This window comes from Trichoderma reesei (genome assembly GCF_000167675.1).
Source record: "Trichoderma reesei QM6a unplaced genomic scaffold TRIREscaffold_33, whole genome shotgun sequence".
Classification (NCBI taxonomy): Eukaryota; Fungi; Ascomycota; class Sordariomycetes; order Hypocreales; family Hypocreaceae; genus Trichoderma; species Trichoderma reesei.
This window is the reverse complement of record NW_006711180.1, coordinates 131,451-145,057: the sequence shown is the minus strand read 5'-3', so window position 1 is coordinate 145,057 and position 13,607 is coordinate 131,451. Positions and strand designations below refer to the sequence as shown.

At 55.8% G+C, this 13,607-nt stretch overlaps 3 protein-coding genes across 3 annotated transcripts; 2 read left to right on the top strand and 1 right to left on the bottom strand.

Moving 5' to 3' along the window:
* On the top strand, window positions 1-1,960 carry TRIREDRAFT_70191 (uncharacterized protein; the record flags this gene model as incomplete). The annotated part of the gene is made up of 3 exons (XM_006969489.1): window positions 1-67; window positions 139-697; window positions 757-1,960. 3 exons carry the CDS (start codon window positions 1-3, stop codon window positions 1,958-1,960), a joined length of 1,830 nt encoding a protein of 609 aa, XP_006969551.1.
* Window positions 1,961-7,135: 5,175 nt separating this feature from the next.
* On the top strand, window positions 7,136-8,634 carry TRIREDRAFT_28353 (uncharacterized protein; the record flags this gene model as incomplete). Its single annotated transcript, XM_006969441.1, has 2 exons — window positions 7,136-7,542; window positions 7,770-8,634. Coding segments are annotated over 2 exons (1,272 nt in total), but the record flags the coding sequence as incomplete, so codon positions are not given.
* Window positions 8,635-9,888: 1,254 nt separating this feature from the next.
* Window positions 9,889-12,800, bottom strand: cel3c (glycoside hydrolase family 3; the record flags this gene model as incomplete). The annotated part of the gene is made up of 2 exons (XM_006969467.1): window positions 12,440-12,800; window positions 9,889-12,323 (listed from the first exon to the last, which is right to left on the bottom strand). Exons 1-2 carry the CDS (start codon window positions 12,507-12,509, stop codon window positions 9,889-9,891), a joined length of 2,505 nt encoding a protein of 834 aa, XP_006969529.1. The 5' UTR covers window positions 12,510-12,800.
* Between the last annotated feature and the right edge of the window lie 807 nt (window positions 12,801-13,607).

Sequence of the window (13,607 nt, the reverse complement as noted above, 5' to 3'; positions counted from 1 at the left end):
ATGGACTCGTACGGAGTCCGGAGGTCGGACACCACCAAAGGGCCGCCTCTGCGCATCCTCTCACTCGGTAGGTTTCCTCTCGTGATTCCTTGTAGTTCTTGCCACAGCTGCTGACCATCGGTACCTGCGCTCGCACAGACGGAGGAGGCGTTCGCGGCTACTCCATGCTCATCATTATCCAGGAACTCATGCACCGCACGTTCGTCGAGATCGAAGGCCGCGCCCCCCGCCGCCACGAAATCCCGAAGCCATGCGACCACTTTGACCTCATCGTCGGCACCGGCACCGGCGGGCTGATCGCCATCATGCTCGGCCGGCTGCGCCTGGACTTGGAGACGTGCAAGGAGCTGTACGTTCGCTTGACCAAGATGGTCTTTGAGACAGACAAGACGATCGCCGGCATTCCATATCGATCTACGCTGTTCAAGGCCAGCAAGCTGGAAGAGGCCATCAAGCAAGGAGTCTGGGAGCATACCGTCAACAACAAGGAAGGCAACGACAGCGACACCGAAGTTGTGAACCCGCTCAACGCTCGTCGCTCGGGTTCGGGCTCTCCAAGGCGACATTCCAGCAACGCCAGCACCATAAGCTTCAGTGCGCGCCATCCGTCCGGCCAAGTGTCTTCTCGGCCAACCCCGCTACGATACGGCAACGGGAACGCAAGGTTATATGACGCAAGGGAAAATAGGTGCAAAACGTAAGAGACAAACTGCCTTTTGCTAGGTGATGACACAGCTGACCAGAGACACCACACAGCGCCGTTACGGCAATGTATAAGGGCTCCGCGCGAGGGACTCCGCCCGTGCTGCTACGATCCTACGACTCACGCAAGGAACCGCCACCGGAGTTCGATTGCAAGATCTGGCAGGCCGGGCGGGCGACTTGCTCCATCGGCCTCGCCTTCAAGCCCGTCCAGATTGGCCAGTCATTATTCCACGACGACGGTGCCGGCACCTTCAACCCCGCCCCAGAGGCTCTCGACGAGGCCGTCCTCAACGAATGGCCGGGGCGTGATGTCGGAGTGTTTGTCAGCGTCGGGACTGGCAAGCGGCCCAGGGGAAGTGACGCAAATCAGCAGGTGTGGTACGAGGGCTTCCTGGGCGAATTTGCGGAAGCGCGAAGAAAAATGATTGCCAAGATCGAAGGCTGCGAGAAGATTCACGAGTACATGATCCGAGAGCACCTGGCGAAGCGTGGAGTGAATGTGGAAAACTACTTTCGCCTCAACGTCGAAGTGGGAGTCGGGGAGTTTGGAATGAATGAATGGAATCGGCTCAGCGACATCAGCACCGGCACTCGACGATACATGTCGCGAGCGGAAGAGCAGAAGATGATCCACGGCATCTCGACCAGGTTGGCCAAGATTCACAGAGCAAAGCTGCGATGGGAACGCAAGATTTCCAACGTGCCCGAGCTGGTCCAGTCGACGTCGGAGAGCAACTTTGAGCATACTTTTGCGGTCGAGCTGCCCGGTGACTCTCCCATAGGGCCTCTCTCGCACAGCCCGCACAGCCCGGCCAGTCGGTCGTCGTTTGACTCGGCGCCGGATACTCTGCACCTGCAGGCAAACACATTGTCCTCGCCTCGAGCCTCCAACGACCACATCCGGCCAGGAACCGGCCATTCACGGCTCGGAAGAATCAGCCCTGCCTCCGAGAAGGAGGTTGTGGTCGACTTGATGTCTCCGAGCCAGTACAGCAACAAGATACCCTATTCCGACGACCCAATCGCCATCACGAGCCCTGATGAGGAGCCAAGATATCAACTGCCTCTAGTGCCTCCGCCCCTCAGGCAAGCTACCCGACCGGAGCCGCCGCCTCTGCCTCCCAAGACGCCCCTGCCTGACTATGGCCATCGGCCTCGCGACTCCGAGACGTCCATCCCGCCTTACCCTCTTGACGACGATGAAGGCCCACCTCCGGTCAATATGGCACGAAAGCCGGATTACCTGCAGTATTAGTCGTGATAAGAACCGATGGAGGCGGATACTGCGGTTCGGAACGCGCCTGTGTTACGATGAGGCTTTGACTGTTTTCCTCTTCTTATTCTCTCTTTTACTTCATTCCTCTTCATTGTGTATATTCTCTGTTCTAAATGTGCTGGAGGCAGGGGGGATTGGGCTGGATATTTGTTTTACGATGTTATGCTTTGATCGATACCACGGATGACGGCGGCTTCAAAAAAATGAGCTACTATTTTGAAATGAGAGATGAGTGTGGAAGGGAATCGGGGAAGAATATAAAAGGTGGATAGCCTAGGAATTGAGCAACTACCTTGGGTGGTGCAATATATCTTCGACTCTTCTATCTCTTTCCTAGTGCTAATGGTACCATCGTAATGTACTTTGTAGCGAGTTGTGCAGGGAGAGAAGGCAAGACATTCTGATGCAAACGCTGTGTGTGAAGCGTATCGCCGCGCGTCAGCATATCGGATACGTTGTGGCAGTGATACAGCATGTTGAGTTTCTGAATCGACTCCGCTTGCTTGATGCATATAGCTTGGAAATCATGAAAACGTCTTCAATTTCTTGATGTTGGTGAGGAGTGGACATGTGTGCAGGGTATGTAGGTTGTCCATTACACGCAATAAACGTTTAAATCTGCAGCATCTGTATCCATCCACCCGCTGCCCGCTGCCCTGTGCGTTCAATGTTGTCACAGGCAAGTCTTACAGTTCTATGCCACCAAGGCATAGACTGCCTCCCACAAGTTCCCCTCTCGTCGTTGGTCGGAGGACTGAAGAGAGCCCAGAATGCCGAAGCGCTGTTGGGTGGCGAATGCCGCATGGTCTCGGCCTGCTGTTGGTTCCATTCTCCGTGCAGAGAAGGCATTGGTAATATATAAGTGAGTCAATGATAAGCGCCAATGAAAGTCGCATTCATCGTTTATCGCAGAAGAAATCGCATCACGGCCTTGGCAGCGAGCGGATCTGCGCCGGTGGTTGAACATGAGGCTCGGCGTTAACAGGCTTGCCGAGATGCGGGGGACGGAGAAGGCACGAGGTCGGAACCCCCACACGCGGGCAGCACTTGAGCAAAACGCCATGATTCATCCATCATTGTGGAGGGTTACTATATAAGTATTGGTAGCAGAAGTAGCAGCAGGATTTAGGGCCCTCAGTAGATGACACATCGAGGGCCTGGCAGGATTCAGATGATGCATTATGATGATGCGAAGAAGGACGGGGAAGATTCGATGGGAGAGAGGGGGGGGGGGAAAGGGCTGTCGGCAGCTGCACCTCGATGCACTGCAACGCTGCGTGTGGGAAACGACTTTCTTTTGGTGTGCTGTAGATACGCATCTGATCCGGTGAGCTGGTAGGAGAAGGGAAGCCAGCGAAATGAACAAGGAGAGATCCGTTCAGCAAAGCTACAGAATATAGGCGACAAACAAGAGATAGGCGAGAAACACTGCATCATCGACAAGAGGTGGACTTTGAAGGTCTAAAACAGATCAATCGTACTTACTAGTATGTAGAAGATCCGCGACCCGTCAGCCACAGCAGCCGGCTCACGGGCCAAATCAGACCATCCCGCTTAGTCGCCGCGCCGCCCTGGATCGGCTTCTGTGCCGCTTGGCAGATTGTGTGGGATTGTGGGATTGTGGCTCGCCGGATCGAGGTCACTGACTCGGAAACGATACATCGCATACATTGTGCCTTGCGGGTGGGAGATCCGGACTCTCGACTTCCGTCAAAGCAGCGAAATCCGTCTTACCAAAGGGCAAAAACGAGGGCGTGACAAGAGACAAAAATAGAAGAGAGACGAGAGACAAGACGAAACACAAAAAGAGGGGCGAAAAGCCAGAGAATATTAGTAGGTAGAGAAGCAAGAACGACCGAAAGTGGAGGGTGAAGAAGCAAGGGGAAAGGCGGAACAATTCTCCGTTGGTTCTCAGTCTTGGTCTTGGTCTTGGGTCTTGTCCTTGTCGCAATCCCGGAGGCAACGAGCGAAGCCGCCGCGGCCAAGGGACCCTGAAAATAACAGATTCGAGGTCGAGAGGACCTCTGCTTCTCATCTTCCACTCACTGGAATGCCGACGAGCTGCCCAGTCAAGCAAGCACCTGGCCTGGGCACGAAGCATCGAGATTCAACCATCCTGGTCTCTCCCTACTGGCGTTACACCCGACTTTCCTTTGCCCTCATCCGAGTCGCTGCGCTGCAATCGCCCGTGTCTCTAGTCGTCTGGAGAACGCTGGAAAAAAAGAGTCAAGGACAGCCTGATCGAACAACCGAAACCAAAAGCAGCGGGAGCAAGAGCTGAATATCGGGACGAGAGAGAGAGGAAAGAGACGAAGCTATTCGCAAATCAAAAACCATTCGATCTTCTGCGGTTTGGCGACAAAAAGCGCTGTCATCATCTTCTGGCTTCAAATCCCGCCCCTTTTGCCCCAGCCATCAGCGCTTGCTTCGACGCTGAGCCTATTTGCTGGAGCGCAAGCTGGCCGGCCTCGCGAATCTCGGCCTTCGACCTCTGCCTCGTCTCTCAACTCTTGCCTGTCCCTCTTTGGTCTGTGCGTGGCGAAAGGGAGAGCGACACAGCTCCGAGACGGCGCATTGCATTGTCCCAGTCGCCGCTGTCGTCTCTGTGTGACCGTCATCTGTGACCTCTTGTCTCTCTTTTCCCCTTCTTTTGTTGCTCCACCCCTCGCTGTCTGACGACAGCCGGCTCACGCCTTGTTCATCATCCCTCTCGGCGCATCCAGCGTTTTTGCGACGCCCGACTCGGCACATCGCCAACCCTCGACGCTCTTGCGCCTTTGCTCTGGGGAGAAGACACTTGACGACACCTCGCTTGCCGAGAGCCCGCATCTTGTCGCCGTCCGTGTCCGACATCGATCACTGCAGCTCGCAAGCTGCGCCCTGCGACCTGCAATCTGCAATCTGCAATCTGCACGCTACTGGAGCCCAAGCCTCACTCTGCCAATCTGTGCAAAACGCCCATCCGCACGCCCGTCATCCGTCTGCCGACTCGATAGGGCCGGACTGCCGAATCTCGACGAATCTGCGGCTGAGCGACGCGGCGCGAGCCGTCGAACCGTCATTCTTCGGGATCGCTGCATCACTCACTGGCTACATACGAACGAGAGAAATCTCGCTCCGTCTGACCGTCTGGTGTGGGAGTAGGGGGAGCGCACGCTTTTGATTAAGAAAGAAAACCGTCGTCGCTCTATTTCTTTCTCGATCTCCCCTCCCTAGTCCTCACCGCATCTCTCGGCTTCGCTTCCGCTCTTTTTGGTCCTTATTTTCTTTACTTTTTCCCTTTTTTTCGCTTTTCCTTTTTTCCCTCTTCTTTTCCGCCTCGCTACAGAATTCCGCCGCGCCGGCGCTCAGGTTTAATGTCCGATACGATGCAGCTGCAGGGGCACATGCCCCATCATCGCCGGTTAGGCGCAAACATGACCGTCAAGGCCAGGGGCAATTCGTGCACCGAGTGTCGACGTCGCAAGCAAAGGGTTAGTAGAAACGGCGAACTGCTGCTTTCAACGGCTCCCCAGACTGCTTTTTTGAGGGGCTGCTTTTTCGCATGTCCCAGGAGCGCCAGCAGCTAGATATATGTCATTGTCCGAACCCCCTGGCGATTGGAGATGGCAGGGGCGGCTATCTTCCGAGCAGATGCCGCCGAATCTCGTCATCGACCCGTGCATACGAGTCGCAGAGAAACCGGCGACTGGATGGACATGACGGCGAAAAGGATGGGCGGAAAGACGAAGCAGAGCGCTATTACTCTAGGGACAGCGATGACTGACTCGAGCTTGTCTTGTAGTGCGACCAAGGCCGCCCGTGTAGCAACTGTGTCCGTCGATTCCCGCAGCCGACGTGCGAATACAACGCGAAGCGAAGCACCAAGAGGTCAGTATTAGTTCCATCACTTCCCGCCGCATCGCAGCCCTAAACGAGAGCCGAAAGAGGGAGACCCTCAACTTGACTGGCACCATCCCACGTCCTTCCCACTCACATGCCCACCTGTCGTCTCTTTTGGGGGCCAGACAGGACAGGGACTTCGGAGAAAGCTTGTGGGGAGTGGACAGACTACGGCCTCAGCTCCCCCACAAGGCCGGACGTCCAACCCACTCCCCTTGTCAACTGTCTGCAGCTTCGCGGCAGATGCTGTGCTCTCCTCCAATCAGATGATACTCTACTCCAACAGTGACCCCCAAGAAAGAGACAAGAAAGGAGGAGAGGTACCCGAGAGGCAAAAGAAAAAGAAGAAATTATTACTGAGACTGCAGAAAGAGCATCAGCTCATACTTATTGCCAACTGCTCTTTCACAGCTCACTGACGCACGCACTTTTATCGCACACGATTGATTGCACTTATAAGCTGACATGATCGCCATCTCATCACAGGCCCGCGACTGCCGGATCCCCAGGCAGCAGCTCCAAGAACGTCAAGGTCGTGCTCGAGGGCGCATATGCCCACCTCAACCTATCCGACATCCAGGATGCCATTCTCCAGGTTGAGGGCGTTGTCGCTGCCAGCGGCATGGCGGACCGGCCCTCGGCTACACCGGTTGTTGCTCACGGCGAGATGATCTCCCTAGCCCAACCAGATGACCAGGATGCCTCTTCACACAGCTCTTCTGAGCCCTTTCGCGTCGTAGTCACCGACGAAACGGGCACCCTCAAGCCCAAGTCCGTTTTCGCCATGCTGCGCCTAATCCTGCAGGCCCGCCTCAAGGTCACCAATCGCATCGTCAACGACGAATGGAGCATTGACGGCCCTCAACTCATGCGCGCCTTGCAACAGGCTGCTCAACCGCCTGCCATGTTAGGAGGACTGGACGATCAGCTGCGGAACCTGCCCATGGAACCGACCAGGCTAAACATTGAACTGGTCCGAATACGTATGTGACAAGCTCTTGCCCCCTCTCTTCCCTCCCCCTACTCCCCTCGTCTGTTTCCTATTGCAGTAAGTCTTATGCGCACATGTACGTGTCCACGTAGGCGGACAAACACCTCCGATGCGCCATTCGAGTGGTGCAAGGACTCGGATCAGTGCTAGTGCTCTCCCCAGACATGCTGCATTTTCAAAGATGCATGGAGAGAATTGCCCGGCTTGGAGTCGAACCAGGAGCTGAGGGAAACAAAGTGATGACTAGTGTCAGGTACTGATTTGAAGCTTCCTCTCTAGATCTGCAGCTCTTGTCACGATTCAAGGCCTCCATCGACGGAAATCCCGATCCTGAGAGCCGGTTCATGAAACACTGGGTTCCGCTATCCATCAAGGATCCCCTACTACTACAGATCGTGCTCTACACGGCCGTATGTTTCCTCAAGGAGACGGGCCGAGTGCCCAAGATGCTCGTCTGGGCCTACAAGGGCGTGGTACACCGCATGCTCAACGAGCACCTTAGCTCTACCAGAACGCAGACAGGAGATGCCGCCATCATGGGAGCTGCCCAGATGGTCATGGACTCGTGGTACTGGGGCACCACCGAAGAGCTACGTGCCCACATGGCGGGCCTCAAGACCATGATCCGGATGAGGGGCGGTCTCCAGGACCTGGGGATGGGCGGTTTCCTGGCCAAGACGGTGCTCATGTAAGTGTCCTGCTATTCTTTTACTTGCAGTAGTTATCAGTACCCTTTTGCCGTGTTCTCCATCTCCCACCCCCTTGATCCGGAACAGTTAGCCTGTCTTGGTGTTGCTGCGTGTATGAACCAACATGCAGTGTCACTACCTTGGCAGCTGTTCCAGTTCCATCGCTACGCAGCCATCGAGCTCGCCTCTTTGGTTTTAGTGTGCTAACTATTCGAATCTCGCCCAGTCACGACATTGCCATCGCTATCGCTCATGATATTGAGCCGGATATTTATGGACAGCCGGAATTTGATTTTCGTGACGACTTCATGGTGCCCTATCAGACCTCCTTCAACTCCCCCTTCCTATCAGGGTGGCCACGCTTTGTCGACCCGGGATCAGCGTTGAAGCTTCACCGAAGCTCTGCCCAGATCCTGGATGATGTAAGACTTGTGATACAGACGGTACAATCCCTGCCGCCCTCTCCAACGGAGCAAGACTTGCAAAATGTCACAGAAACGGCTCTGTGGGCGCTGAACAGGCTGGATCGGATGCCGGAGAACATCCCGTTGTATGAGGAGGATGAGGAAACGAGCCGGCCAGCCGATGAAGGTGATGACTGCATGTGGGAGACGACAGGATACGAGGGGGCGGGGACTTCCCCAGCAAGCAGCTCGGACTACGATTCGCCCAGGAGCCACGATGCCGCGTCTTCCAGTAACGGTTCGCCACCTGCCCTGGTGGACGAGACCGCTAGTGCCCGGCTGGCCAGGACCAAGAACGACGCCATGTACCGCTGCATCCGCGTGACGGCTTCGGTCTACTACCGTGCCATTGTGGCCCGAGTGCCCACCACGGAGATTTTATCAGAGGCCGATTTCTTGAAGCTGTGGGAGCTGGTGTGGGAGGTGACGGTACCATTTTGGAAGACGGCAGTTGGCGTCTTCATTTGGGTCATGGCCGCGGCCGTGCCAAGCTGTCACAACTCGCCCCCTGCACGCTTCATCAAGACCCTGTCTGTGGTCGGCTGGATGACCATAGGGCTTGAGAACTGGCATGTCGCCATCAACGCGGCGAATGCAGCCCTGGGGCTGCAGCGCTGGCTCCGCGGCGGGTATCACCAGCAGGGCGGCATGATGTACGACAAGGGGCCGCTCGGCGGAGAGGTTGTAGTGGAGAAGCATGGGTTCATCTTGCGAGAGGCGAGTATCCCGGAGGTTGTTGCCAATGTGCGGTGCAACGACGACCACGAGCTGATTGAATGATTGAGTCGGCATTTTGTTTTGCTGTGTCAATTCGGGAACTCGATACATCTGGAAATGTCACGACGCGATAATAATACAACGACTGAGCGATGCACTCAGAAAGGGAGGGCGAAAAGTGCCGAAAGTGCCTCAACCAGAGGAGTGGCATACTGACAGGCATACGCGGCGGGAGACTTGAAGAGGAACTGAGGCGACCCTCCGATATTTCTGGCTTGCGGCTGCTTCCACACAAATACCCAAGCTGATACTCGGCATAACATGATCAGAGTGGCATTTACCAGGTCCGGCAATATATAACAATCGACCTATTTAATCACATTCTGTGCAGAGGTTGGGTCTTTCGAACGGGGAAGGGATATGGTGCAGCACGAGACGGAACGGCTCGGCTGGCAGGGTGGACGAGATTGTAGGGTGGCATGGCATTTTGGCTCATATGGCAAATTGGTCCTGTTGGAAGCGTTGATTTTGTGTTGATTTTTTATCTTCCTTTTGTTACCCTTGGATTTTTGGTATGATGAGGAGGTGTTTTGGTATCCCTCGGCAAGGTTTGTTGCATATGCGGTATGTGGAGGGAAGTGCAGCTCATGGTTATCGGAGGAGCAAAGGCAGAAAGGAGATTTCGCGAATCCAAAGGGTTTTATAGTTGCTGCTGCTGTCTTTGGAATTCCTCGGTCTATGGTCCAGGGTATGATTGAGTGGGTTTGTCATTTCGACTGTCAAGGCAGCTAGCTGTTCGGTAGTTGGTTCGATTTCGCTCGTTACTTGGTGAAATCTACCCTGCAATGTTAATGCAATATGACATCTTCGCAGGAACAAGCCACAACGAGCAATTGGCCTCGGAAGACATGAATCTTACACGATTAATACTCCCTTGAATCACACCCAACCGGACCTGGAAGAAGGTAGCTATCCCCAGCTCTGGCTGGCCGTACTGCTCTAGGTCGAAATTTCCGGTCATGGACGTCAAAAGGAACTACCTTTACGAGTTGAACCTAATTATACAAAGTTAATAAAGGAGATTCACAATGATCGTTGGTTCTCATTTCATCGGCGCTATATGCAAAGTGACTGGATTCAATCTGCCAAAGATGATGCACGACTTTACACGCCAGACCACCAATACGTCTCTCCCACCGTAAACTTACCCCTGAGCGCAACCCCATCCTTCGCTGCGCTGCTGTCGCTCACGATAACCTCATAGTCACCCTTTTCGACACACCACTGATCCCGCTCCTCATCAAAATACGCAGCGACGTACTTCTCCTGCTCCTCGATTGTCACCGCCTTCGTCTCGCCGGGCTGCAGTTCGACCTTTGCGAAGCCCTTGAGCTCCTTGACGGGGCGGTTAATCTTGGCCGCTTGGAGGGGCTTGACGTAGAGCTGGGCCACCTGTGCGCCGGGCACGGAGCCGGTGTTCTTCACGGAGAGGGACACGCTCAGCTTGCCGTCCTTGTGAGACACGGAGAGATTGGAAAAGGCAAAAGTGGTGTAGGACAGGCCGTGGCCAAAGGGGAAATTGACGTCCTTGTCGGCAAACTCGTAGTACCTGTACCCGACGTAGACGTCCTCGCCGTACAGCGTGCGCCCGGCCTCGGTGCGGAAGTTGAGAAACGCGGGGTTGTCCTGCAGGCGCTTGGGGAAGCTGAGGGACAGCTTGCCCGAGGGGTTGTAGTCGCCAAAGACGACGTCGGCAATGGAGTTGCCCGTCTCGTTGCCGCCGTACCAGGCCTGGATGACGGCGGGCGTGGCGTCGAGCCAGGGCATCTCCTCGGGGGTGCCCGTCTGCATGACGACGACGGTGTTTGGGTTCGCGGCGGCCACGTCGGCAATGAGCTGGTCCAGCACGCCGGGGAGCTTCATGCTCGCGCGGTCGGCGCCCTCGGTCTCCCAGTCGGCGTTAAGGCCCGCGCAGATGATGACCTGGTCGTGCTCCTTGGCGAGGGCGACGGACTTTTCGATTTCGGCCTGGTCGTCAATGACCTTGCAGCCGCCGACGCGGAGGGAGCCGTGGCCGGGGACGATGGTGTCGCCCTTGAGGGTGTAGGTGGGTGCGGAGCCGAACTCGATCTTGAACTTGTACGTGTTGCCCTTGACGAGATTGATGCGGCCCGTCTCCTCGCGGGTGGCGGAGCCGAAGAAGGCATCGCCGGGGACCTGCTTGGTGGCGTTGTCGACGACGAGCTGGTCGTCTACGTACGCCTTTGCCGTGCCGCAGACGACGAGGCCGAGCTCGTAGGTGCAGTCCTCGTCGGCGGTGTACGTGCCCTCCATGTCGGCGTACCACGTGTCTGCCGCCTTGGGGTGGTAGTAGTCCACCAGGTGCATGTCCGTCTTGGTGAAGAAGAGCTCGTCAATGTGCTGGCGGTTAGGGGTACCAGGGGGCTCGTTGAAGACCCTCCAGCGCATGCCCGGAGCGCCGTCGGGCGTGAGGCACTGCTCGCCTAGAATGGGGAGGAAGCGGTGGGTGTAGGCGCCGACGGTGTACGATGGCGGCGTCTCGAGCTGCTTGCTGAGGCCGTCAAAGGGAGTGACTGCGTAGTAGGCCCTGAGTGCGGCAGAGCCTCCGCCGTGGTATGTGGCCTGCTTGGCGTTGGGGCCGACAATCAGCGTCTTCTTCTTCTTGCTCAAGGGCAGAACGTTGTTCTCGTTCTTCAGCAGCACGATGCCCTCGTTGCCAACCTTCCGGAGGAGAGCTGCCGTTTCGGGGGTGTTGTTGACAGTCGTCTCGGGGCCGTTCTCCGTCACTCCGGAGGCAGCACACTTCTTGACGAACTGAAGAACTTCCCTAGCCCTCTGGTCAATGACGTGGATAAAGGGCTTTCCGTTGGAGACGTTGAACTTGAGTGTTTCTCCTCGGAAGCGTGGAGGTCCGGGCATCTCGAGGTCGAGGCCTGCCACAACGGCTTCTGTGGTACTGTATGTGCCGTACCAGTCGCTCATGATTAGGCCATCCCAACCCCATTCCTTTCGAAGCATCCCATCAAGATATTTAGGGTTCTCGCTGCACGACACGCCATTGATGCCATTGTACGCCGTCATGAACGCACCCGGCTGGGAGTCTCGCACAGCAATCTGGAACGGGAGTGCGTAGATTTCACGGAGAGCCCGCTCCGTGACGATGCTCTGCACCATCATGCGCCTGTCCTCCTGATCATTGCACAAAAAGTGCTTGATCGTAGCCTGCACTCCAGTGCTCTGAATGCCGCGGATGAGAGCCGCAGCTCCCAAGCCCGCCAGGAACGGATCCTCACCAATCGACTCGAAGCCACGTCCACCGAGAGGGGAGCGTTGCATGTTGATAGTCGGGCCGAGGATCACATGCGCACTCTTAGCGATGGCCTCTTTGCCCATCATCTTACCTGCCTCTTCGAGCAGAGTTTGGTTGAATGTGGAACCGAGCGACGTGCCGCAAGGGAAGCAGGCCGCAGGGACGCCATTGAAGAACTTGGTCCCTCTTACGCCGTTGGGGCCATCTGTAAAGCGGAGAGAGGGGACTCCATGCTTGGGGAGAGCCTTTGTGTGCCAGAAGTCGATACCTTGTTCAGTCAGACAATGATTCGATATAGGGAGCCAGATTGAATGTTCGGTCATTGCTATGTAGATTTTGGGACATGGCGTAAATGAACAACTATCAAATAGCGTGACAACTCACCAGCCAGCAGATCGACCTTCTCGGCCAGGGTGAGCTTCTTCAAGATGGCCTCAACATCAATATCAGCCATGATGGAAGGACTGGATGACAAGGCAAGGGTCGGGTGAATAGAACTCTCGGTGAGGGGATCTTTGGAGATAGAAGAATATGCTGCTCTATATGGCGACGCGGATGCTCAAGCAGGATATCAAGGGTTCAAAACCACTGCAGGGTAGACCTTGGACACACCAGAGCAACGAAGGGGGGACAAAGTGACCGAACCTAGCGTCACTGAAGCACTAAGAGGAGACAGACAACAGGGAGATGAGGATGAGGAGGCCAACGGCAGATAGACATCAGGCACAGGAACGGGACAAGCAGCTTATATAGCCGTCGGTCAGACTGGACGGATGCGTGGGCTCTCCATCTTTGCCAAGGGTAGTCGTGAGAACTTCGGAAGATACTGTATAGCAAATAGGCAGATGTATGTAGCAGCTCCTCTTCTGTGCTCTCGCTCGCGGACTTACTCTCTCCTCTCGGCAGGCATTGTCGCGATCCCAGCAGCTGCAGGATTCTCCGAAAGCTGCGCCCTCTCTGGTAGGAATCAATCACGAGGAACAAACCGTCTCCAGATTGGACGAGTTTCCCCGCGATCATCCCCGCCATCAGGTTTGAGCTAACAGGGTTCAGCCGTGCTTTAACCGGCATTAAGCCGATGAGCCAGAGTTCTGCCGCGATTAAGGCAGAATCCTGTCCAATCGGTGTTTGCTATCAGTCAATCAACCCGCCAAAAGAATTGGAGAAGATCGGGGTCCAACTCCACACAAGCTCAGCATGGACAAGTTCAGCCTTCTTGGCTTCGGTGAGGTATGAGCGACACTCCCCGATGCCCCCTCGAAGGCCCTCGAGATCATGTGGGCGATTCTCAATGTCTGTGGTTCAGACCAAAGCAGTTCGATTCCGTCCTGAGGCGGATAAACGCCGTAGCGAACGTCGAGCACGGACGGATATCGTCGACCAGACTCCACCCTCAGAGTCGGATGAAGGAGGAAGACGATCCTGCAGGAGCCGAGACCCGGCTTTCGGGACGCCTCTGCATGTTTCCACCCGGGAGCCGGTAGGATCTTGCCGCGATGGGGAACGTTGAGAGCGGTAGTGTCGGACTTGGTGGAGCTGGTGAAGCTGATAC